This window comes from Papio anubis, chromosome 11 (assembly GCF_008728515.1).
Source record: "Papio anubis isolate 15944 chromosome 11, Panubis1.0, whole genome shotgun sequence".
NCBI lineage: Eukaryota > Metazoa > Chordata > Mammalia > Primates > Cercopithecidae > Papio > Papio anubis.
In genome coordinates, this window is record NC_044986.1 from 64,922,394 (window position 1) to 64,947,762 (window position 25,369).

Here is a 25,369-nt window from a genome sequence, read left to right on the forward strand (position 1 = left end):
CGCCCGTCTCGGCCTCCCAAAGTGCTGGGATTACAGGCTTGAGCCACCGTGCCCGGCTCATTGTAGTCTTTCTTATAAGCAATGTTAAGTTACATATCAGGCATTTTCCAGACTTTCATAGTGAAAACATAAAAAATAGTTTTTTTCTGAATTTTTATATTATTTTCACTTTTTTTTTTTGAGACGGAGTTTCTCGCTTGTCACCCAGGTTGAGGCGTCAGGTCGGACTCCTCAGCTCACGCTGCGCCCGCCTCCGGTTCCCGCTTATCTCCTGCCTCAGCCTCCCGAGTAGCTGACTACAGGCGCCACCTCGGCTCAAGCAGTTTTTATTTTTTTAGTAATGGGTTTCACCGTGTTAGCCAGGATGGTCTCGATCAACCTCGCGGATCCTACCGCCTCGGCCTCCCAAAGTGCTGGGATTACAGGCTTGAGCCACCGCGCCCGGCTATTTTCACTTTTTAAAAATAATATTTGGTTGTTTATTGTTTGTATATTTTAATCATTACATAAGTACAATGTATACTAAGTTGTAAGCATTATGCAATTTTATTTTATTTTTTACTTAATTATTCTTTTAATGTTATTTTTGTCCTTTCTTTCTGATGGAATTTAAAAGTGTGCAATCCTTTTTTAACTTTCATTTTAGGTTCAAGAGTGCGTTTGCTGGTTGTTTATTTAGCTAAATTCATGTCACAGGGGTTTGTTGTACAGATTATTTCACCAGTCAACTACTAAGCTAGTATCCAATGGTTATTTTTTCTGATCCTCTTTCTTCCCACCCTTCATCCTCAGGTAGGCCCCAGTGTCTGTTGTCCATGAATTCTCATACTTAACTCCTACTTATAAGTGAGAACATACAGTATTTCATTTTTTGTTCCTGTGTTAGTTTGCTAAGGATAGTGGCCTTTAGCTTTATTCATGTTCCCACAAAAGACACGAGTATGTTCTTTTCTATGGCTCCATACTATTCTGTGGTGTATGTGTACCACATTTTCTTTATCCAGTCTGTCATTGATGGGCATTTAGGTTGATTACATGTCTTTTGTATTGTGTATAGCACTGCAGTGAACATTCATATGCATATGTCTTTATGGTAGAATGATTTATATTCCTTTGGGTATACACCCAGCAATGGGATTGGAAGAGCATACAGTTTTATAACTGTAAGAAGAATATATGCCAATTTCATTGTCATTCTTACCATATAGTTTAGTTTAAGGCTTTAGAAATGCCCTAAAAGTTATACGCTTAAGATTTAATTAAATGAAACTGGTTTTCTGCTCCATTTTTTTCTATTATGCACTTTTTAAAGTTTTTAAAATTGAGAAACTGTTTTGTTTTTGTTTTTTGAGATGGAGTCTTGCTCTGTCACCCAGGCTGGAGTGCTGTGGCACGATCTCGGCTCACTGTAACCTCAGCCTCCTGGGATCAAGCAATTCTCCTGCCACTACGCCAGGCTATTTTTTGTACTTTTAGTAGAGATGGGGTTTCACCATGTTGGTCAGGGTGGTCTTGAACTTCTGACCTCATGATCCCTCCCAAGGTGTTGGGATTACAGTCGTGAGCCACCACACCTTGCCAAGAAACTGCTTTTATATAAAATATATATTGTTTTTCAATCCTCAGAAAATTATATCAGTCTCATTTTAGATATAAAGCAGCTGAATTCCAAAGAGGTAATAAAATGTTCTAATTTTCGTTTGTGATATGGAACAAATCCAGGATTTAAAACCCAGATTTAAAAACCAGGTTCTTTCCAGGCTCAGTGCCTCACACCTGTAATCCCAGCACTTCGGGAGGGTAGATAACTTGGGGTCAGGAGTTTGAGACCAGCCTGGCCAACCTGGTGAAACCCGTCTCTACTAAAAATACAAAAATTAGCTGGGCATGGTGGCGCACACCTGTAATCCCAGCTGCTCAGGGGTCTGAAGCAGCAGAAGCGATTGAACTTGGGCGGCAGAGGTTGCAGTGAGCCAAGATTGTGCCATTGCAATCCACCCTTGGTGACAGGGCTAGACCCCATCTCAAAAAACAAAAAAACAAAAAAAACAAAAAACAAAAAAAAAGAAAAACCCAGGTTCTTTATTTCCCTATCTCAGACATCTCCAAATCAAACAATATTGTGGATATTTTAGATCTGTATAGTTTATTCCCATTTATTTGGAATTGCAATCATGACCAATATTTTTGCTAAAAATTTGGTTATAATAAAGTATAGTTAGCCCTGGTCCCCTAGTCAGATTTCTTGAAAAAACAAAAGTTAGCTTTTTATAGTTGACATTAAACTACTTTAAATAAGTAATATAATAGATAAGTGTTATAACCGGTTCTTTTTTTTTTTTTTTTTTTTTTCTTTTTTTTTTTGAGACGGAGTCTCGCTCTCGCCCAGGCTGGAGTGCAGTGGCCGGATCTCAGCTCACTGCAAGCTCCGCCTCCTGGGTTCCCGCCATTCTCCTGCCTCAGCCTCCCGAGTAGCTGGGACTACAGGCGCCCACCACCTCGCCCGGCTAGTTTTTTTTTGTATTTTTTTAGTAGAGACAGGGTTTCACCGTGTTAGCCAGGATGGTCTCGATCTCCTGACCTCGTGATCCGCCTGTCTCAGCCTCCCAAAGTGCTGGGATTACAGGCTTGAGCCACCGCGCCCGGCCTTTATAACCGGTTCTTTAGCCATCCAACCTTCTAAAACTATATAAACCTGAAATGTTGTGTCTGAGGTGTTGTAATGCTTCATCAGTTCACTCTCTTGTAATTCCAATCTTACAGTCGTACCTGTACATGTCAAGGAATTGATCCAGAGACTTGTGGAGCTTCATTCTCTTTTGGCTGTTCATGGAGTATGTACTTTAATGGTTGTAAGTTTGGTAGAAGCCCAAGCCCCAGGAGATTTAGAATTGATCCAAGCTCTCCCTTACATGTAAGTGTTCTTTTTTATTCAAATAATTTATTTTTGAATTACACATTGAATATTTAAGTGCATTCCTTTAACATTTTCTGAAACACTATAACAACTAAATGTTGAAAAGTAGTAATCAAATAGTAAAATTATATTTCTATTATATAAGTAAATAAATTAATTAAGACTCTAAACAAATTAGGTAAAGACTTTAGCTATCACCCCAAATTCCAATTGTCCCTGGCTTCCTCCTCCTGCTCTACTACCCCACCCCAGCAAAATCATCATTAAAAGAACCTAGAATTTTATACTCAACCAAAATAGGAAAAACCCATTTGCCAAAATTTCAAAGACTCAGAAAGTTTACTACCCACAGACCTACTATGAAAGAATTACTAAAGGACGTAATCCAGAAAGAAGATATATGAAACCGGAACGAATCAGTCCGGGACACGAGGCCATGGTGAGCAAAGAAATTAGTCAAACTTGGTGTTAAGTTAAATAAGTTCAATACTTATATATTTTAAATAAAAATAACCTATAACTCCATAAGCCTTTATCAGCTTGTGGGTGGGTAGGCAGTGGGAGGGGGTGGGGCACCAATAGGAACTAAGTATTCTAATGTGTTATGCTTTGTTTGTGTAGTGAGGATTTATATATTGATTAACTATAAGACTGATATCTTTTAATCTTTGAGTAGTGACCAAGAGTAAAAAAACATTTTATATTACAAGCCACTATACACATACATAGACATAAGGAAATAATTAGACCTATCTGAAAACAATACTTCCTTTCTTACATGTAACAACAGTAACATTAAAATATTTAAAAGGTTAATATCATTGTAGTTACTCTAAGAGTCTCTATGATGCATTTTTTATCAGATTTTTTAATTTTTATTTATTTATTTATTTATTTTGAGACAGAGTTTCACTCTTGTTGCCCAGACTGGAGTGCAAAGGCATGATCTCAGCTCACTGCAACCTCCACTTCCTAGGTTCAAGCAGTTCTCCTGTCTCAGTCTCCCAAATAGCTGAGATTACAGGCATGCACCACCATCATGCCCAGCAAATTTAGTATTTTTGGTAGAGATGAGGTTTCACCATGTTGGCCAGGCTAGTCTTGAACTCCAGATCTCAGGTGAGATCTGTAGTCCCAGCTACTAAGGAGCCTGAGGTGGGAGGTTGTCTTGAGCCAACCAGCTAGGTTTTCTTTCTAAATATTATATGATAAAAGTATCTGTCTCTTTTTGGCTCTCTGAGCAGCACCATGGTTGTTGGCAAGAATAAGCCCCTTATGAAAGGTGGCACAAAGGGAGCCAAGAAGAAAGTGCTTGATCCATTTTCTAAGAAAGATTGGTATAATGTGAAAGCATCTGCCGTGTTCAATATAAGAAATATTGGGAAGACACAAGTCACCAGGACCCAAGGAACCATAATTGAATCTGATGGCCTCAAGGGTCATGTGTTTGAAGTGAGTCTTGCTGATTTGCAGAATGATAAAGTTGCATTTAGAAAATTCAAGCTGATTACTGAAGATGTTCAGGGCAATAATTGCCTGATTAGCTTCCCTGGCATGGATCTTACCCATGACAAAATGTGTTCCATGGTCAAGAAATGGCAGGCAATGATTGAAGCTCATGTCAATATCAAGACGACTGGTGCTTACTTGCTTCATGTGTTCTGTGTTGGTTTTACTAAAAAATGCAACAATCAGATACGGAAGACCTCTTATGCTTAGCACCAACGGTTCAGCCAAATCCAGAACAAGATGATGGAAATCATGACCCAAGAGGTGCAGACAAATTACTTGAAAGAAGTGGTCAATAAATTGAGGATTGGAAAAGACATAGAAAAAATTCTTGCCAATCTTTCCTCTCCATGATGTCTTTGTTAGAAAGGTTAAAGTGCTGAAGAAGCCTAGCTTTCAATTGGGGAAACTCATGGAGCTTATTGTGAAGGTAGTAGCTCTGGAAAAGCCGCTGAGGATGAAACAGGTGCTAAAGTAGAACGAGCTGATGGATATGAACCACCAGTCCGAGAATCTGTTTAAAGTTCAGACTTATAATAGTGGCAAAAAAAAGTCATATTTGTGGGGGGAAAGAAGTATCTGTTAGTTTATAAATATAAAGGATCTTCAAAACATTCAAGGAAAATGTATATTATGAATAAACTATGCATGGATTTCATAATATTTTTTTACCAAAATAAACTCATACTGACTTGTAACATGCCTGAATGGAGTCTTATTTGAAGCACTAAGAAGGATAACATGTCAGTTTATAAACTGCCTCTATCAGAGCGACATGAATTGTGCTAAAATTGAAGCAAGAACAAACATCGAATTTCTGGTGAAGCTTGGGTGGAAGAATGATAAAATCGTTGATGCCTTGTAAAAAGCTTATGGGCAATGTCATAAAGAAATCTGCAGTTTACAAATGAATAGCTCATTTTAAGAACGGATGGGACGATTTTGAAGATGAAGGCTAAAGCAGCAAACTATCCATGTAGTTTTATTTTATTTTATTTTTTTATTTTTATTTTTTGAATCTGGGTCTCGCGTTGTCTTCCAGGCTGGAGTGCAGTAGTGTGATCTCGGCTCACTCACTGGACCTGAGTTCAAGTGATCCACCTGACTCAGCCTCTCAAAGTGCTGGGATTACAGGCATGAGACACAGTGGTCAGGCAGCTTTTTAGAAATTAAGATAAAATCGACCCTCTCTGGCTGTTTAAGGAAAAATATTTGGCCCAAGATCAGTGACAGTCCCTACTCCTTGCCAGGTGCCCAATTAATACCTAGGCTATTTTATAAAGCTATTTTGTTGCTTAAAGTTTCACTCTTATTGCCCAGGCTGGCATGCAATGGCTTGATCTCAGCTTACTGCAACCTCCACCTCCCGGGTTCAAGCGATTCACCTGCCCCAGCCTTCTGAGTAGCTGGGATTACAAGTGCCCAACACCACACCCAGCTAATTTTTTGTATATTTAGTAGAGACGGTGTTTCACCAGGATGGTCTCAATCTCCTGACCTCATGATCCACCCACCTTGGCCTCCCAAAGTGCTAGGATTACAGGCATGAGTCACCGCGCCTGGCCTGGCCTTGTTTGTTTGTTTGTTTGTTTTGAGACGAGTCTTGCTCTGTTGCCCAGGCTGGAGTGCAGTGGTGCAATCTCGGCTCACTGCGAGCTCCACCTCCCAGGTTCACACCATTCTCCTGCCTCAGCCTCCCGAGTAGCTAGGACTACAGGCGCCCGCCACCACGCCCGGCCAATTTTTTTGTATTTTTAGTAGAGACGGGGTTTCACCGTGTTAGTCAGGATGTGTATTTTTTCTTTTTAGTAGAGATGGGGTTTCATCATATTGGCCAGGCTGGTCTTGAACTCCCGACCTCAGATGATCTGCCCTCCTCCGCCTCCCAAAGTGCTGGGATTATAGATGTGAGCCACTGTGCCTGGCCCACGCCCAGCCAGAATCAAAGAGTTTTAAGGAGAAGAGTGACATAATTAAACTTGCCCTTGAATGAGATCCCTCTAGATGCTCTTTGAACAATAGACTAAATGTAACCAAGAGTAGATTTAGTAAGAGGAGCCAACTATCCATGAGCACAATCCATGGAGGGGATAGTGGTGACTTAAATTATGAGGAGGGGTTTCATCTTTATCATCAGGCACACTGGAAATAGGACCAGGTTTGTAGAGTGGGGGATCAGTAATTCACTTTGGATATATTGGTATTGAAATTCGTAAGGGAAATCTACATGGGAATGTCAGGTCAATAATAATGGGAATCTGGAACTTAAGAAATGGTCTAAGTGGTAATTATAGCTATGGATGATGATATGATGGTCCTAGAGATTAGATACAGACAAGAGAGCTAACAGAGGCCTGGTGTGCTGGCTTACATCTGTAATCCCAGTACTTTGGGAGGCCAAGGCAGGTGGATCACTTGAGGTCAGGAGTTTGAGACCAGCCTGGCTAACACGGTGAAACTCTGTCTCTACTGAAAATACAAAAATTAGCCGGGCATGGTGGTGGGCACCTGTAATTCCAGCTACTCAAGTGCCTAAGGCAGGAGAATTGCTTGAACCTGTGAGGCCGAGGGTGCAGTGAGCTGAGATTGCACCACTGTACCCCCGCCACCACACACACACACACACAAAATAAGGTAGGAGAGGGAGTTAATCTTGACCACCAATAGGAACATACCTGATAGGTAATTCCCCCATTCTAATGAAATAATTAGAAAGTCAGGATTTTACAATATGAATAATAAGCCTGCAATAGTAAAATAATACTAATAGGGCCAGGCACAGTGGCTCACACCTGTAATCTCAGCACTTTGGTAGGCCGAGGCGAGTGGATAACTTAAGGTCAGGAGTTCAAGACCACCATGGCCAACATGGTGAAACCCCGTCTCTACTAAAAATGAAAAAAAGTATCCAGGCATGCTGGCACATGCTTGTAATTCCAGCTACTTAGGAGGCTGAGGCAGGAGAATTGCTTGAACCTGGGAGGTGGAGGATGCAGTGAACCGAGATTGTGCTGCTGCACTCGCACTCCGGCCTGGGCAACAGAGTGAAACTCCATCTCAAAAAACTAAAAAATGAAAAATAATCACAGTGGGGCCGGGCGCGGTGGCTCAAGCCTGTAATCCCAGCACTTTGGAAGGCCGAGACAGGCGGATCACGAGGTCAGGAGATCGAGACCATCCTGGCTAACCCGGTGAAACCCCGTCTCTACTAAAAAATACAAAAAACTAGCTGGGCGAAGTGGCGGGCGCCTGTAGTCCCAGCTACACGGGAGACTGAGGCAGGAGAATGGTGTAAACCTGGGAGGCGGAGCTTGCAGTGAGCTGAGATCCAGCCACTGCACTCCAGCCCGGGCGACAGAGCCAGACTCCGTCTCAAAAAAAAAAAAAAAGAAAAAAGAAAAATAATCACAGTGAACTGTACAAGCTATGAGTTGCTTCTAGTTGTCTACTTTATTTCAGTGCTTCTACAGAATAAATGAGGTAATTTGAGTTGACCTGTTCCTCAGTAGGACTTATGACTCTGTGTGGTCCATAACAGAATAAATATTATTACAAAATAGAATAAAGTGATGTGAGAATATTGAAGAATTTAAACCTGATACTGCATACAAAAAGTATAGAATTTACATGTGACTTTTGCAGTGTTCATATCAATAGCAGTACACAACTGTTAACATTTCTCTGCATTATTCCACTGGTAGTAAAACGGGGTTACCCACCCCACTGGATACTTCCAATGATTGAAGACATAAATAGAATTGTTTTAATGGGTATTTAAATCATAATTCTAAAGTTTCTCCCAAATAAACATAATAATTAGTGTGAGAGTTTAGCTAGGGCATGTTTTTAAAGTAAGGTCATGACTTTCCTGGGTTTTTTTTTGTTTTGTTTTTGTTTTTGTTTTTTGAGACAGAGTCTGCCTCTTTCTCCCAGGCTGGAGTGCAATGCCATGATCTCGGCTCACTGCAATCTCCACCTCTCAGATTCAATAGATTCTCCTGCCTCAGCATCCCAAATATCTGGGACTACAGGAACATGCCACCACACCTTGCTAATTTTTGTATTTTTAGTGAAGGCTGGGTTTCACCATGTTGGCCAGGCTGGTCTCGAACTTCTGACCTCAGGTGATTCGCCCACTTCAGCCTCCCAAAGTGCCGGGATTACAGGCATGAGCCACTGTGCCCAGCTGACTTTCCTGGTTTTTAAACTACAATGGGTAGGATAAAAGTAGCCTGATTAACAGACAAATCTGTGAATGGATCCTATGAATTTTTTTGTATAATCAAGTCAATATAAATCAATAGGAAACCAAAATGATTATGAGTCACACTTTACGGTTGCTAAGATTGAGGGTTGTCAGAAACCACTAAATAATTGAACTGTTGTGTCTAAATTATTGTATAATTTTGGCTTTTATAATAATTTGATGCATACCAAAGGTTAATTGATTCATATAATGGTCTCCTTTCTGTGTTGATGGCATCTCCTTCCACCAAATCTCACATAAACACATGAGGCAAAATCCTCACTCACACTTTTTAGTCCTTGTTCTCTATACTTTGTTTTTTTTTAGACAAGATCTGGCCCTGTCACCCAGGCTGGAGTGCAGTGGTATGATCTCATCTCACTGCCACTTCTGCCTCCCAGGTTCAAGCAACCTTCCTATCTCAGCCTCCCAAGTAGCTGGGACTACAAGTAGGCTCCATCACGACTGGCTAATTTTTTTTACTTCTTGGAGAGGTGTGGGGTTTCACCAAGTTCCCCAGACTGGTCTCAAATTCTTGAGCTCAAGTGATCTACCCACCTTGGCCTCTCACAATGTTGGAATTACAGGTGTTAGCCACCACGCCTGGCCCTCTATACCCTTCCAATTGATTTCCTAAGAGGTGACTGTTCCTTTACCAGATATCTAAGTTGATGCAGAATATAATCATTTCTGAAACACTTTCAGTGTTCTTTCAACTATCTGTGTTTCCAAAGGCTCCCTTCTCTGTTTCATTTCTCATACTGTCATCATGGATTTTTTTAATAGAGACTTTTGTGATAGTTTTCCTTTGAAAAAATCTGATGTCTCTATCAGTAGCAATCCAGATTTCTTGAGTGTTAATGGTCCTCATAGTCCTTCCAAGTCTTCTTCAATTTGTAGTTATTGTAGTGTAGAAAAGAGAACTGTAGACAACCACTTGCCCATTTACTTCCTTTGATCTGCAGGCATTTACTAAACCTCTCAGTTATTCTGACCTTGCTCTTTTGTAGAGATCATGCATAATATTCCTATTTCATGGTCCATAAGGACATGTGCTTAATTCATAAAGACATATGGATTCCATTTGAAACAGTATGTCACACAGAGTAGGTGTTTTATATATGTACTCTCTCTTCTCGTTATAGAAAATTGTTAACATTGTAACCAAATTACTTGCCATTTCCCCTTGCCAGCAGGAACGTTGTTTTCATTTATTCCAAGTGCCCAATACTATTGAATAAATATAAATATTTATTTTTCACAACATGAACAGTATTGTAATTTATCTCTAACACTATTTAAATTTCTAATTACAACAGAATTTTCATTTCAAAAGACTTCATTAAAACATAACAATGTCTAATAGTTTAGATGGAGAAAAGAAGCAATGCGATTTTCTGTGGTAGCTATTTCATCAGGGTAAGAATGAATTGTGCATTAACCACCATCACCCATGATTTATGGTTCAGTTGTACCTTAAACACACAAAGGTGCAATTATAAAATAACTAATGGATTATGTTTTCCTATAGGAAAAAAACCTTGAAGATAACTTACAGAGTTTGGCTACACGATTAGCTCCAATTTATAAGCAGTATGCTCCAGTAGCTTACCAAAATCAGGTATGTATTGGTATGAACTTTTTATTTATTTATTTATTTGAGATGGGGTCTTGCTTTGTTGCCCAGGCAGCAGTACAGTGACATGATCAAAGCTTACTGCAAACTCCTAAGCTCAGACTCCAGGCGATCCTCCTGCCTCATCCTCCAAAAATGCTGGGATTACAGATATGCCAGACTGTTTTATATTTTAAAAAGTCATTGTTAGCTGGGCTCATTAGCTCACGCCTCTAATCCCAGAAATTTTGGAGGCCAAGGCATTCGGATCACCTGAGATCAGGAGTTTGAGACTAGCCTGGCCCACATGGTGAAACCCCATCTCAACTAAAAATACCAAAAATTAGCCAGGCATGGTGATGTGCACCTGTAGTCCCAGGTAATCAAGAGGCTGAGGCAGGAGAATCACTTGAACCCAGGAGGCGGAGGTTGCATTGAGCTGAGATCATGCCACTTCACTCCAGCCTGGGTGACAGAGCGAAACTGTCTTTAAAAAAAAAAAAAAGGTCATTGTTAATAGAAAAATTTTCAAATTTGAACAAATATATACATACATAGCATATATATCTAACATACATATATATAATGGACTTATTGATCTACTCTTTTTTTTTTTTTTTTTTTTTGACACAGAGTCTTGCTCTTGTTGCCCAGGCTGGAGTCAGCCTCTTGGCTCACTGCAACCTCCGCTTCCCAGTGGGTTCAAGCAGTTCTCCTGCCTCAGCCTCCCGAGTAACTGGGACTACAGGCATGCGCCACCTGGCTAATTTTTGTATTTTTAGTAGAGATGGGGTTTCACCATGTTTCCCAGGCTGGTCTCAAACTCCTGGCCTCAAGTCATCTGCTGGCCTTAAGTGATCTGCCCGCCTCAGCCTCCCAAACTGCTGGGATTACAGGCGTGAGCTACCCCGCCCAGCCTCTACCTTTTCATTTTAAAAGGAGTTACAAATTCACTTTCTTTTTTTTTTTTTTTTTTTTTTAGACAGAGTCTCGCTCTGTCGCCCAGGCTGGAGTGCAATGGCGCGATCTCAGCTCACTGCAACGTCCGCCTCCCGGGTTCCCGCCATTCTCCTGCCTCAGCCTCCCGAGTAGCTGGGACTACAGGCGCCCACAACCGCGCCCGGCTAATTTTTTCTATTTTTAGTAGAGACGGGGTTTCACCGTGGTCTCGATCTCCTGACCTTGTGATCCGCCCACCTCGGCCTCCCAAAGTGCTGGGATTACAGGCGTGAGCCACCGCGCCCGGCACAAATTCACTTTCTAGAATAGTTCATGAAATGTGTGTGTATCTTCTTTTTATGGATATTGAAAACTCTGTGTATATGATTAATGCGCTTTTATTGGTCTCTCTTTTTTTTTTCTTCTTTCTTTTTTTTTTTTTTTAGACGGAGTCTCGCTCTGTCACCCAGGCTGGAGTGCAGTGGCGCAATCTTGGCTCACCGCAAGCTCTGCCTCCCGGGTTCACACCATTCTCCTATCTCGGCCTCCTGAGTAGCTGGGACTACAGGTGCCCGCCACCACGCCCGGCTAATTTTTTGTATTTTGTTTAGTAGAGATGGGGTTTCACCGTGTTAGCCAGGATGGTCTCAATCTCCTGACCTCATGATCTGCCTGCCTTGGCCTCCCAAAATGCTGGGATTACAGGCGTGAGCCACTGCGCCCGGCCTTATTGGTCTTTCTTTCTAATGGAATGATTGAGTCTGTTTTACTTGCTTTTTCATCTCCAACAACAATTAGTATCCTCACCCTGCCTTCCCTTGTAAAGTCATTGATTTTCCTTTTACTCCGTGTATTGTCAAGTGCTTTATCCTGAATGTTGCTAAACTACACCTTCACGACAATAATACACTTAGTCTCAGAAATTACAAAGTATAATTAATTAGAAATTTTGTGAGGAAATTATTTTTACTCTTACTCTTTACTGAAGGCAGGTGATTCCCTTCTCTCTCTTAAGATTGTGCTCCATGCTTTCTTTTCTAGGTGGAATATGAAAATGTTGCCCGAGAATGTCGGCTTGGCAGTAAGGAAGGTCGTCCCTTCTCTGGGGTCACTGCTTGCCTGGACTTCTGTGCTCATCCCCACAGGGACATTCACAACATGAATAATGGGAGCACTGTGGTATGTACCTGTGTGAATTTGTATTCTAAAAGCTCCATCACTATATGCTTAGGCTGCAGTCCTTAAGTATACTATGATGATTATTACTGTGAGAAATCTTAATTTATGTGCTATTAGAAATAAATAAAAAGAAAAAAAGTTAAAAAATAAGAAATAAGTGTATAGTGCAGGTCTTCATTAAATACATTATCTCTGTACTTCTAAAAAGTAACAGGACCAGCCTCAAACATTTTGTTGAAAGGCTATGTTATATATTTAATTGTGGTGTGTTTGCTGGGAGGCAGGAGTACTTTTTTTTTTTTTTTTTGAGATGGAGTCTCACTCTGTTGCCCGGGCTGGAGTACAGTGGCGCAATCTCAGCTCACTGCAACCTCTGCCTCCTGGGTTCACACCATTCTCCTGCTTTAGCCTCCCGAGTAGCTGGGACTACAGGCACTCACCACCATGCCCGGCCGATTTTTTGTATTTTTAGTAGAGACGGGATTTCACTGTGTTAGCCAGGATGGTCTTGTTCTCATAACCTCGTGATCCACCCGCCTTGGTCTCCCAAAGTGCTGGGATTACAGGTGTGAGCCACCGCGACCAGCCAATTTTTTAAAGTAACAATTCTCTGCTATCAAACTAGTAGGTATGAAGTTGAGCAGGTTACTTAATATTTGCTTTTGCCATCTGCACTTCAGGGTTTTTGTGAGGCAACTATGCCAGTTATCATCAATATTTGCATTCAGGTATGCCTACTATGTTTATTGTTACATAAATCATCACATGTCCATCGCCTGAAGTCAATTAAGAAATACGTAAGTTAGGCAGAAGACCCAGTGGAAAATCTTGTAATAGTCTTTTTGTCTGTTTGCTTCACCTAATTATCTTCCTGTCATCTAGTAAAGCGAGATCAATGGAGAGCAATTGCTTTTGTTTTTCTGCTGCACCAGTGTTTTAGGTTTGCCAGATAATTCTGAAACCTTCATTAAGTCTTGGCTGCAGGATGAGCATGTTGGCTCACGTCTATAATCCCACCTACTTAGGAGGCCAAGATAGGAGGATTGCTTGAGCCCCGGGAGTTCTAGACCAGCCTAGGCAATAAGACCCCGTCTCTTTAAAATATACAATTTTAAAACAAATTTTTTTTTTTTTAGATTTAGCTATAACATCTTATAGTGTGATTGAAAGTATATGATTGGATCTATCAACAGGCAGTCTTTCTTCCTTGCTTGGTCTGTAGAAGAGTATTAGTGATAGATTAAGCCACAATAACCTTTTTTTTTTCTTTTTCCTTTTTTTTTTTTTGCATATCATTTCTGTATACAAAAATGTTTTGTAGATCTTTGAGACCAATGTTATTTCCAAGTGTTGAAGTTATGTAAATCCAGCCTGGTAAATATGAACCAGGCAGTGGTTCATCACCATCACTTGGCCGGGACATTTTACCTGAATTACAGAATATCTGTGATCAGGTTGAAGTCAGTTCAGAGTCAAGCTAAGTTTCAGTTTCTCCTCTCTGTGCCCTTTGACTTCCAGTGCCTGGATTACTCACGCAATGAGGGTCTTATCCAGAACTTGACATCACTCCAAATTCCCCCATCTTCAAACATGTGAACTCTTGAAATTCTACCACTCCCTCTCCCTTCACCCTGTTTTACCATACTTTCTTTCTTTCTTTTTCTTTTTTTTTTAATTGGTTTACTTTCTACTCCTGTGGTAACTATCCTTTCTAATTATGCTCCTTATGTCAACTCCTTATGTGCTTCTTAGTCTCTCTGTGGCCAATTAAATTGGTTCCAGTAAACATTTATTGATGTGACATTCTGATTTTCAGCATGACTATTATTAAGTATGAACAGATTGGCCGGGCGGGGTGGCTCACGCCTGTAATCCCAGCACTTTGGGAGGCCGAGGCAGGCGGATCACAAGGTCAGGAGATCGAGACCACGGTGAAACCCCGTCTCTACTAAAAATACAAAAAATTAGCCGGGCGCGGTTGTGGGCGCCTGTAGTCCCAGCTACTCGGGAGGCTGAGGCAGGAGAATGGCGTGAACCCGGGAGGCGGAGCTTTCAGTGAGCCGAGATCGCGCCACTGCACTCCAGCCTGGGCGACAGAGCGAGACTCCGTCTCAAAAAAAAAAAAAAAGTATGAACAGATTACTACCATGACAGTTTAATATTGCAGGCTTTGGCCAGGCACCATGGCTCATGCCTTCATGCCTGTAATCCCAGCACTTTGGGATGCTGAGGTGGAAGGATTGCTTGAATCCAGGATCTTGAGTGTAGCCTGGGCAGCTTTGTGAGACCCTGTCTCTACAATTAAAAAAAAAAAAAATTAGCTATGCACGATGATACACACCTGTATTCCCAGCTACTCGAGAGACTGAGGCAGGAGAAACACTCAAACCCAGGAGTTTGAGGCTGAAACATATATTTATATTTTAGACTTTGCTGAAAAATGTGACTATAGATTTTTTTTTTTTTTTAACTGAAATTTTTTAACCTTTAACTTTGCTTTACCTTGGTATCTATCAAGTTCTATCATGAATCTAAAAATGCTTTGGAAATCAAATCTGTTTATTTCATTTATCTCCAGTCTTTGCTATCATTGAAAGGTTTTATAGCTCCAGGATATGTGTTTTTAATATAAAATAAAGAAAACATTTGATAGGTTTCTGCTGGATTTTTAATATTTGAAAATTAATTTAGCTGGGCCTAGTGGCTCACACCTGTAATCCCAGCTCTCTGGGAGGCCGAGGTGGGCAGATCACTTAAGGAAAATTAATTACAATTAAAATAGTTTTATATTAAAATGTTAGTTTTTAAAGCAGAATATTAATATTAGGTATCACAAGTCAGGAATCACTATAGTGTCTATAGTTCTGTATTTTCGTTTCTCTATAATAAATATAACCTTTAATGTAAGGAGGAGGGCTAAAATAGGTTGCATTTAAGATTAAAAAATTGGCTATTAATATTTCATATCTAAAGAAAGGCAAATTTATTGATATTTATTGATATGGCTCCTCACTGGAATAGAGCAACAACGGAACAGAAAATTAAAAACATTTTTTTAAACTGTTAGCATGTAAGTCTTTCTGGAAAGAGAAATCAGTTATGTCCCCACTATCCAAGGAATGTGACATTCTTGAAATACCGGAAATAGGGTGCTCTGTGAGCTAAAATCATATCTTCCTAATAAGTTATACTTAATATGGGCCGGGCACGGTGGCTCACGCCTGTAATCCCAGCACTTTGGGAGGCCGAGATGGGCGGATCACGAGGTCAGGAGATCGAGACCATCCTGACTAACACGGTGAAACCCCGTCTCTACTAAAAACACAAAAAAAATTAGCCGGGCGCGGTGGCGGGCGCCTGTAGTCCCAGCCACACGGGAGGCTGAGGCAGGAGAATGGCGTGAACCCGGGAGGCGAAGCTTGCAGTGAGTGGAGATCGATCCACTGCACTCCAGCCTGGGAGACAGAGCAAGACTCGGTCTCAAAAAAAAAAAAAAGTTAATATGAACACAATAAACACAGTTCAATAGCCATTCCTTAATTTAGGCAACGAAGAAAGATGAAATGTAACAAGAATGTTTAATATAAAAAATAGGTAAGTATTTTGTAATATTATAATTTACTTAGAAAATTAACTAAATATTACTCTGATCTGCCTACAAACAGCTGGGAAGTTACTATGATTGAACAGAGTTGGGTGGCTTGATATAAAATAATAATATACCATCATCAACCAACTGAATATAAAATGGGAATACAAATCTCTTTCCCAAAGGTAACAAAACGAAGGTAGGAATAGCCACAATGAATGTGCATGGCCCCTATATCTTTCCCCTTTCATGTTTTTCTCCCTATCAGGTGTGTACTTTAACTCGAGAAGATAACCGCTCTTTGGGCGTTATTCCTCAAGATGAGCAGCTCCATGTGCTACCTCTTTATAAGCTTTCAGACACAGATGAGTTTGGCTCCAAGGAGGGAATGGAAGCCAAGATCAAATCTGGGGCCATCGAGGTCCTGGCACCCCGCCGCAAAAAAAGAACGTGTTTCACTCAGCCTGTTCCCCGTTCTGGGAAGAAGAGGGCTGCGATGATGACGGAGGTTCTTGCGCATAAGATAAGGGCAGTGGAGAAGAAACCTATTCCCCGAGTCAAGCGGAAGAGTAACTCAACAACAACAAACAACAGTAAGGCCTCGCCACTGCCAGCCTTAGGTGAGCCTTGTGGAACCTGCTAATCTCTGCACAACTTTGATGGATAGAAGTGTTTGGATTTTGCCTTGCACATTATTTGTTTAGAGTTGAAACTAAGGCACTGAATATATTTTTACATATGCCAGAACCAAAAGTCAACAAAAAAGTGACCCATCAGTATTTCTTGGTAATTTTTTCTACTTATCCTTTTTTAAACTTTCACATATTATTTTTTATGGCATTGGGAAGGGTCTCACTTTATTGCCCAGGCTGGCTTGGCACACCTTGGCTTAAGCAATAATCCCACCTCAGCCTCCTCCAGAGTAGCTGGAACTGCAGGCACACACCACTGTGTCCAGCTAATTTTAACATGTTCTTATCATTTTTCCTGTGAATTTCCCCATCTAATTTGAAGCCCTGCTCATTGTTGTTGGCATAGATAAGAGACATGACTTTCTGGATGCCGTCCTTGATCACCTTTACCCTCAATTTAAGCAATAATTAAACAAATATTACTAAACGCCACTTTCAACAGTGGTATTGTGGGTTGTTGTTGTTGCTGCTGTTTTTGTTTTTTTTGTTGTTGTTGTTTTGGGTTTCTGTTTTGTTTTGTTTTGAGACGGAGTCTTGCTGGGTCGCCCAGGCTGGAGTGCAGTGGCCTGATATCAGCTCACTGCGAGCTCAGCCTCCCGAGTAGCTGGGACTATAGGCGCCCGCCAAATTTTTTGTATTTTTTAGTAGAGACGGGGTTTTACCAGGTTAGCCAGGATGGTCTCGATCTCCTGACCTCATGATCCGCCCGCCTTGGCCTCCCAAAGTGCGGGGATTACAGGCTTGAGCCACCGCGCCTGGCCAATTGTTTTGTTTTTGTTTGTGGAGACAAAGTCTTGCTCTGTAGCCCAGGCGTGATCTTTGTTCACCACAGCCTCAACCTTCCAGGCTCAAGCAGTCCTCCCACCTCAGCCTCCCAAGTAGCTGAGACTGTAGTGCGTGTGCCACTGTGCCTAGCTAATTATTGTATTTTTTTTTTTTTTTGAGACGGAGTCTCGCTCTGTCACCCAGGCTGGAGTGCAGTGGCCAGATCTCAGCTCACTGCAAGCTCCGCCTCCTGGGTTCACGCCATTCTCCTGCCTCAGCCTCCCGAGTAGCTGGGACTACAGGCGCCTGCCACCTCGCCTAGCTAAGTTTTTGTATTTTTAGTAGAGACGGGGTTTCACTGTGTTAGCCAGGATGGTCTCGATCTCCTGACCTTGTGATCCGCCCGTCTCGGCCTCCCAAAGTGCTGGGATTACAGGCTTGAGCCACCGCGCCCGGCCTTGTATTTTTTATAGAGATAAGAGTTTCACCTGTTTCCCAGGCTGATCTGGAACTCCTGGACTCACATGATCCTCCCAAATTGGTGTAATTACAGGCATGAGCCATCACACCTGGCTTGATTTGTTGATTATAAAGTCTCATTAGTTTTGGTTTTGGATTTTGGGGTTTTTTTTTTTTTGAGAGACAGAGTTGCTATGTTGCCAAAGCTGGAACACAATGGCTATTCACAGACACAATCATAGCACAATGCTGCCTCAAACTCCTGGGCCCATGGGACCCTCTCTATTAGCTAGAAGTATAGGTGTGCACCACACCCGGCTCTTATCAGCTTTTCACCTAATATATATTTTGAGACGGAGTTTCACTCTGTCACCCAGGCTGGAGTGCAGTGGTACCATCTTGGCTCACTGCAACCTCTACCTCCTTGATTTAGGTGATTCTCCTTCCTCAGCCTCCTGAGTAGCTGGGAGTACAGGTGCCCGCCACCATGCCCAGCTAATTTTTGTATTTTTAGTTGAGATGGAGTTTCACCATGTTGGCCAGACAGGTCTTAAACGCCTGACCTCAAGTGATCCACCCACCTCGGGCTCCCAAAGTGGTAAGATTACAGGTGTGAGCCACCACGCCAGGCCGGCTTCTCAGTTCTTTTGCCACAATCTCAATTGTCTTTGATAGCTTTCTTAACTTCTGTAACAAGTTGTTCCAGGCTCATCTATATAATTCTGCCCCATATTTAAAATCAGCCGTTTCTTTGATGAGCCTATAGAAGGAACAAAAAAAACATGAATTCATACTGACATTCAAAATTAACATTATAATGTATTCCTTAGCTTCTTTCATTTTTACATTTTTGAGTAGTAGTTTGTTTTTATAACATGCGCAGAGTTAGCAGTGCAGGCATTTATATAATGCTGAAAGAAATGTAATACAGACAAATACTGAGAAGAAATGTATAGTCCCAGATATTTGTAAGCATAATGTGCAATACTTGGGCCATAATGTCCGTTTCTTTTGTAATTCTACCCCTCGGTCATTTAGTCTTTCCTTCCCATCATTTACCTTCTGTGGACTTCTTAACCTCTATAGTAATAGTGCCACTGATAACAGCAGAGGTTTCCTGATGTACCATTGCTGGATCTTATATATGCATTATCTTTAGAAGTCAGAGCTCTCATGACTCCAGGTTGTAGCATCTGAGAGGAGAACTGCAGAGCTTCTGAAATTGATCAATGTTTATTATATTATCAATGTATTATATTTTTAATTACTTTAAAACATGGCTGCTTTACCTTTTCTTGGTCCTAAGATTTGCTAGTTTTGCACTTCCAAATATTTTTTTTAGAAGTTCACAACAGGAGCCAGGCGTGGTGGCTCACGCCTGTAATCCCATCACTTTGGGAGGCAGAGGCGGGCAGATCACGAGGTCAGGAGTTCGAGACCATCCTGGTCAATGTGGTGAAACCCTGTCTCTACTAAAATACAAAAAATTAGCCAGGCAGGCATGGTGGAGATTGAGACTATTCTGGCCAACATGGGGAAACCCCATCTGTACTAAAATACAAAAAAATTAGCCAGGTGTGGCAGTGTGTGCTTATAGTCCCAGCTACTTGGGAAGCTGAGATAGGGGACCCGCTTGAACCCGTGAGGCAGAGATTGCAGTGAGCCGGGATTGCACCACTGCACTCTAGCCTGGGCGACAGATCGAGACTCCATCTCAAAAAAAAAAAAAAGAACTTCATAACAGGGAGAATGTCCCCAAGGGAAATATTCCCATTGGATGTGACATTTGTGTGGATGTGTCAGAGCAAATAACCCACAGTTGACATCTTGAGAGTAATGCTCTACTTCCTTAATGAGAAGGACACTAAGCTGAAATACTCTTGCTTTTGAGGGTCACAAAGATTTATGTTCAACTACAATGTTTTGCTTGACTTCTCTCTGCCTAATCTTGGACTTTGACAGTTATGATGGTTTTGTTACCTAGAAATATTTATAAACTATTACTTATTTTTACTTTTTAAAATATAGGGTCATACTATGCCTTAAGTGTATCTAAATATCTCTTTGAATAGTTAAATATTGCTCTATATCATTGTATTATAATACCTGCACAATATTACAACATTTAGTTGTATTATTTACTTCCTACCAAATTAGGTCAATTCTAATATTTTACTATTTCAAACAATGACCAGCCATCCTTTTGGCTAGATTTTTGCACTTATTTGTGCCTCTTTCCCAAAGGAAGAGTCTTTTTTTTTTTTTTTTTTTTGAGACGGAGTCTCGCTCTGTCGCCCAGGCTGGAGTGCACTGGCCGGATCTTGGCTCACTGCAAGCTCCGCCTCCTGGGTTCACGCCATTCTCCTGCCTCAGCCTCCCGAGTAGCTGGGACTACAGGCGCCCGACACCTCGCCCGGCTAGTTTTTTTGTATTTTTTAGTAGAGACGGGGTTTCACCGTGTTAGCCAGGATGGTCTCGATCTCCTGACCTCGTGATCCGCCCGTCTCGGCCTCCCAAAGTGCTGGGATTACAGGCGTGAGCCACCGCGCCCGGCCAGGAAGAGTTCTTTAAGGAAAATTACTAGATGAAAAAGTATACGAAACTACATAAAATTTTTAATTCGTGTTTGTGATTTGAAATGAGCAGAACAAAACCGACCAACACAACATCAGTGTTTTCTTATAAAATTCTCTGTACCTGTCTTTGAAAATACTTTTTAAAAGACAACCCCTACCAAAAGTAATTTGTATTTTTCTTCACGTTTGGTGTCCTTGTTTAGGGAGTAAAACTGAGACTGTGCAACCTGAAGTAAAAAGTGAAACCGAACCCCATTTTATCTTAAAAAGTTCAGACAACACTAAAACTTATTCGCTGATGCCATCCGCTCCTCATCCAGTGAAAGAGGCATCTCCAGTTTTCTCCTGGTCCCCGAAGACTGCTTCAGCCACACCAGCTCCGTTGAAGAATGATGCAGCAGCCTCGTGTGGGTTTTCAGAAAGAAGCAGCACTCCCCACTGTACAATGTCTTTGGGAAGACTCAGTGGTGCCAATGCAGCCGCTGTTGAAGGCCCTGGCATTTCACAGCTTGGCGAAGCTGCTCCTCTCCCCACCCTGTCTGCTCCTGTGATGGAGCCCCTCGTTAATTCTGAGCCTCCCACTGGTGTGACTGAGCCGCTAACGTCTCATCAGCCAAACCACCAGCCCTCCTTCCTCACCTCTCCTCAAGACCTTGACTCTTCTCCAATGGAAGAAGATGAGCAGCATTCTGAAGCAGATGAGCCTCCATCAGACGAACCCCTATCTGATGACCCCCTGTCACCTGCTGAGGAGAAGTTGCCCCACATTGATGAGTATTGGTCAGACAGTGAGCACATCTTTTTGGATGCAAATATTGGTGGGGTGGCCATCGCACCTGCTCACGGCTCAGTTTTGATTGAGTGTGCCCGGCGCGAGCTGCACGCTACCACTCCTGTTGAGCACCCCAACCGTAATCATCCAACCCGCCTCTCCCTTGTCTTTTACCAGCACAAAAACCTGAATAAGCCCCAACACGGTTTTGAACTAAACAAGATTAAGTTTGAGGCTAAAGAAGCTAAGAATAAGAAAATGAAGGCCTCAGAGCAAAAAGACCAGGCAGCTAATGAAGGTCCAGAACTGTCCTCTGAAGTAAATGAATTGAACCAAATTCCTTCTCATAAAGCATTAACATTAACCCATGACAATGTTGTCACCGTGTCCCCTTATGCTCTCACACACGTTGCGGGGCCCTATAACCATTGGGTCTGAAGGCTTTTCTCCCCCTCTTAATGCCTTTGCTAGTGCAGTGTATTTTTTCAAGGTGCTGTTAAAAGAAAGTCATGTTGTCGTTTACTATATCTTCATCTCACCCATTTCAAGTCTGAGGTAAAAAAATAATAATGATAACAAAACGGGGTGGGTATTCTTAACTGTGACTATATTTTGACAATTGGTAGAAGGTGCACATTTTAAGCAAAAATAAAAGTTTTATAGTTTTAAATACATAAAGAAATGTTTCAGTTAGGCATTAACCTTGATAGAATCACTCAGTTTGGTGCTTTAAATTAAGTCTGTTTACTATGAAACAAGAGTCATTTTTAGAGGATTTTAACAGGTTCATGTTTTATGATGTAAAATCAAGACACACAGTGTTAACTCTACACAGCTTCTGGTGCTTAACCACATCCACACAGTTAAAAATAAGCTGAATTATTATTTCATGGTGCCATCGTTCCAACATCTTCCAATCATTGCTAGAAAATTGGCATATTCCTTTGAAATAAACTTATGAAATGTTTTCTCTCTTAAAATATTTCTCCTGTGTAAAATACATCATTGTTGTTAGTAATGGTTGGAGGCTGTTCATAAATTGTAAATATATATTTTAAAAGCACTTTCTATTTTTAAAAGTAACTTGAAATAATATAGTATAAGAATCCTATTGTCTATTGTTTGTGCATATTTGCATACAAGAGAAATCATTTATCCTTGCTGTGTAGAGTTCCATCTTGTTAACTGCAGTATGTATTCTAATCATGTATATGGTTTGTGTTCTTTTACTGTGTCCTCTCACATTCAAGTATTAGCAACTTGCAGTATATAAAATAGTTAGATAATGAGAAGTTGTTAATTATCTCTAAAATTGGAATTAGGAAGCATATCACCAATATTGATTAACTTTTTTTTTTTTTTTAGAACTAGGTAAGAGTGGTCTCTTCTTATTGAACAACCTCAATTTAGTTTCATCCCACCTTTCTTAGTATAATCCATGAGAGGTGTTTCCAAAAGGAGATGATGGTACAGGATAGGTTTCAGAAGAGTCAAATGCTTCTAATGTCTCAAGGTGATAAAATACAAAAACTAAGTAGACAGATATTTTGTACTGAAGTCTGATACAGAATTAGGAAAAAGCAAATTCTTGTTGAAATATTTTGAAAACAAATTCCCTACTATCATCACATGCCTCCCAACCCCAAGTCAAACAAGAGGAATGGTACTGTAAACATGGCTTTGTCCGTTAAGAGCTAATTCATTTGTTTATCTTAGCATACTAGATTTGGGAAAATGATAACTCATCTTTTCTGATAATTGCCTATGTTCTAGGTAACAGGAAAGTAGGCATTAAGTTTATTTTAGTCTTCCCATTTTCTTCCTATTACTTTATTGACTCATTTTATTGCAAAACAAAAAGGATTACCCGGACAACATGTTTCGAACAAGGAGAATTTTCAATGAAATACTTGATTCTGTTAAAATGCAGAGGTGCTATAACATTCAAAGTGTCAGATTCCTTGGGAGTATGGAAAACCTAATGGTGCTTCTCCCTTGGAAATGCCATAGGAAGCCCACAACCGCTAACACTTACAATTTTGGTGCAAAAGTAAACAGTTCCAGCAGGCTCTCTAAAGAAAAACTCATTGTAACTTATTAAAATAATATATGGTGCAAAGTATCTGTTTTGAGCTTTTGACTAATCCAAGTAAAGGAATATGAAGGGATTGTAAATAACAAAATGTCCATTGATAGACCATCGTGTACAAGTAGATTTCTGCTTGTTGAATATGTAAAATAGGGTAATTCATTGACTTGTTTTAGTATTTTGTGTGCCTTAGATTTCTGTTTTAAGACATGTATATTTTTGTGAGCCTAAGGTTTCTTATATACATATAAGTATATAAATAAGTGATTGTTTATTGCTTCAGCTGCTTCAACAAGATATTTACTAGTATTAGACTATCAGGAATACACCCTTGCGAGATTATGTTTTAGATTTTAGGCCTTAGCTCCCACTAGAAATTATTTCTTCACCAGATTTAATGGATAAAGTTTTATGGCTCTTTATGCATCGACTCATCTACTCATTCTTCGAGTCTACACTTATTGAACGCCTGCAAAATCTAAATATCACTTTTATTTTTCTTTGAATCACCACCTATGACATAGTAAACTTGAAGAATAAAAACTACCCTCAGAAATATTTTTAAAAGAAGTAACAAATTATCTTCAAGATAATCCATGGTAACGTATGCAGTAATTCAAATTGATCTGTCTCTGAATAGGTTTCTTAACAATCTAAACTTGAAACATCAATGTTAATTTTTGGAACTGTTGGGATTTGTGATGCTTGTTGCAGTTTACCAAAACAAGTATTTGAAAATATCTAGTATCAACTGAAATGTTTCCATTCCATTGTTGTAGTTAACATCATGAATGGACTTCCTAAGCTGATTACCCCACTGTGGGAACCAAATGGATTCCTACTTTGTTGGACTCTATTTCCTGATTTTAACAATTTACCATCCCATTCTCTGCCCTGTGATTTTTTAAAAGCTTATTCGATGTTCTGCAGCATTGTGATTGTATGCTGGCTACACCGCTTTTAGAATGCTCTTTCTCATGAAGCAAGGAAATAAATTTGTTTGAAATGACATTTTCTCTCATAAAACTGGTCATCTAACATTATTTCTACCCCTCTATTATGTTTTACTGTAATGATCACCTTTTCTTATACTTCTCTTATAACACTTAAATTGGATTTTAAATCTGTGTTTGTTCATAGTATGATCATTGAATTCGCTGATACATGACCTCATTAGCCCACTCAGTTCATAATATGCTACAAACTTACCAACTTTAATGAGAGAATAATTCCAATTCCTGCCTATTGCAGAATCCTACAAAATATCATGCTGTACTTGATATTCCTTTTTTTTTTTTTTTTTTTTTGAGACAGAGTCTTGCTCTGTTGCCCAGGCTGGTCTCAAACTCTTGGCCCCAAGCGATCCTCCTGCTTCAGCCTCCTAAAGTGCAAGGATTATAGGCATGAGCCACTCTACCTGGCCTGAAATTCCATTTCTAATGGCTCTTGAGCCATTGTTGAAATTCCTTTTTTTTTCTTGTGCTTGTCAGTCTCACCTACCTCTTGTTTCCAATTCATCTACAAAGTACCAAATAGACCAGGTCATAAACATAATTGAAATACATTCTTACTGGAAAGTGAGGCTATCTGAAAAGGCATAGCTGTAGGCAAATTATTGCAACATGTTTACATCTTAAATAACATTCCAACATCTTTGTTATTCGGTCTGCATGTTGATAATTTCATTTATTAAATATAGAACTTCAACTAGATGAGATCCATAAGTAATTTACTTAAGACATAACCTCAATACATATTTAATTGAATACATACCCTGTGTAAATAAGCTACTGATTTAATTCACACGACTAACCTACTTTCTAACATTATTACAGTGGACTTCTACTGATACCATTTCACAATAGCATGTGTGAAAATAACCCTGGACCAGTTTTTAAAACAAAAATTATATTGACTTTTTATCTGGGACGTGGGACATTATTGCATGAAACTTCCATTGACAGTGGGCATAGCATTTCCTTTGCATATGCCAACTAAATCAGTAGCTGTATGCGACCTTTA

General features: G+C 40.4%; 1 protein-coding gene and 1 pseudogene across 2 annotated transcripts in view; both read left to right on the top strand.

Moving 5' to 3' along the window:
• Nucleotides 1-24,373, top strand: part of TET1 (tet methylcytosine dioxygenase 1) — a 142,080-nt gene extending 117,707 nt beyond the window's left edge. The window contains exons 8-13 of one of the 2 annotated variants that reach the window (XM_009214801.4): nucleotides 2,764-2,914; nucleotides 3,270-3,356; nucleotides 10,204-10,293; nucleotides 12,268-12,405; nucleotides 16,263-16,614; nucleotides 20,690-24,373. In XM_009214801.4, coding sequence (XP_009213065.1) covers nucleotides 2,764-2,914; nucleotides 3,270-3,356; nucleotides 10,204-10,293; nucleotides 12,268-12,405; nucleotides 16,263-16,614; nucleotides 20,690-21,696 — 1,825 coding nt within the window. In that variant the 3' untranslated portion in view covers nucleotides 21,697-24,373. The remainder of the gene's footprint in view (nucleotides 1-2,763; nucleotides 2,915-3,269; nucleotides 3,357-10,203; nucleotides 10,294-12,267; nucleotides 12,406-16,262; nucleotides 16,615-20,689) is intronic. The other variant, XM_003903859.4, reaches the window with a different exon arrangement.
• On the top strand, nucleotides 4,005-5,821 carry LOC101003766 (annotated as a pseudogene).
• Nucleotides 24,374-25,369: the final 996 nt, after the last annotated feature.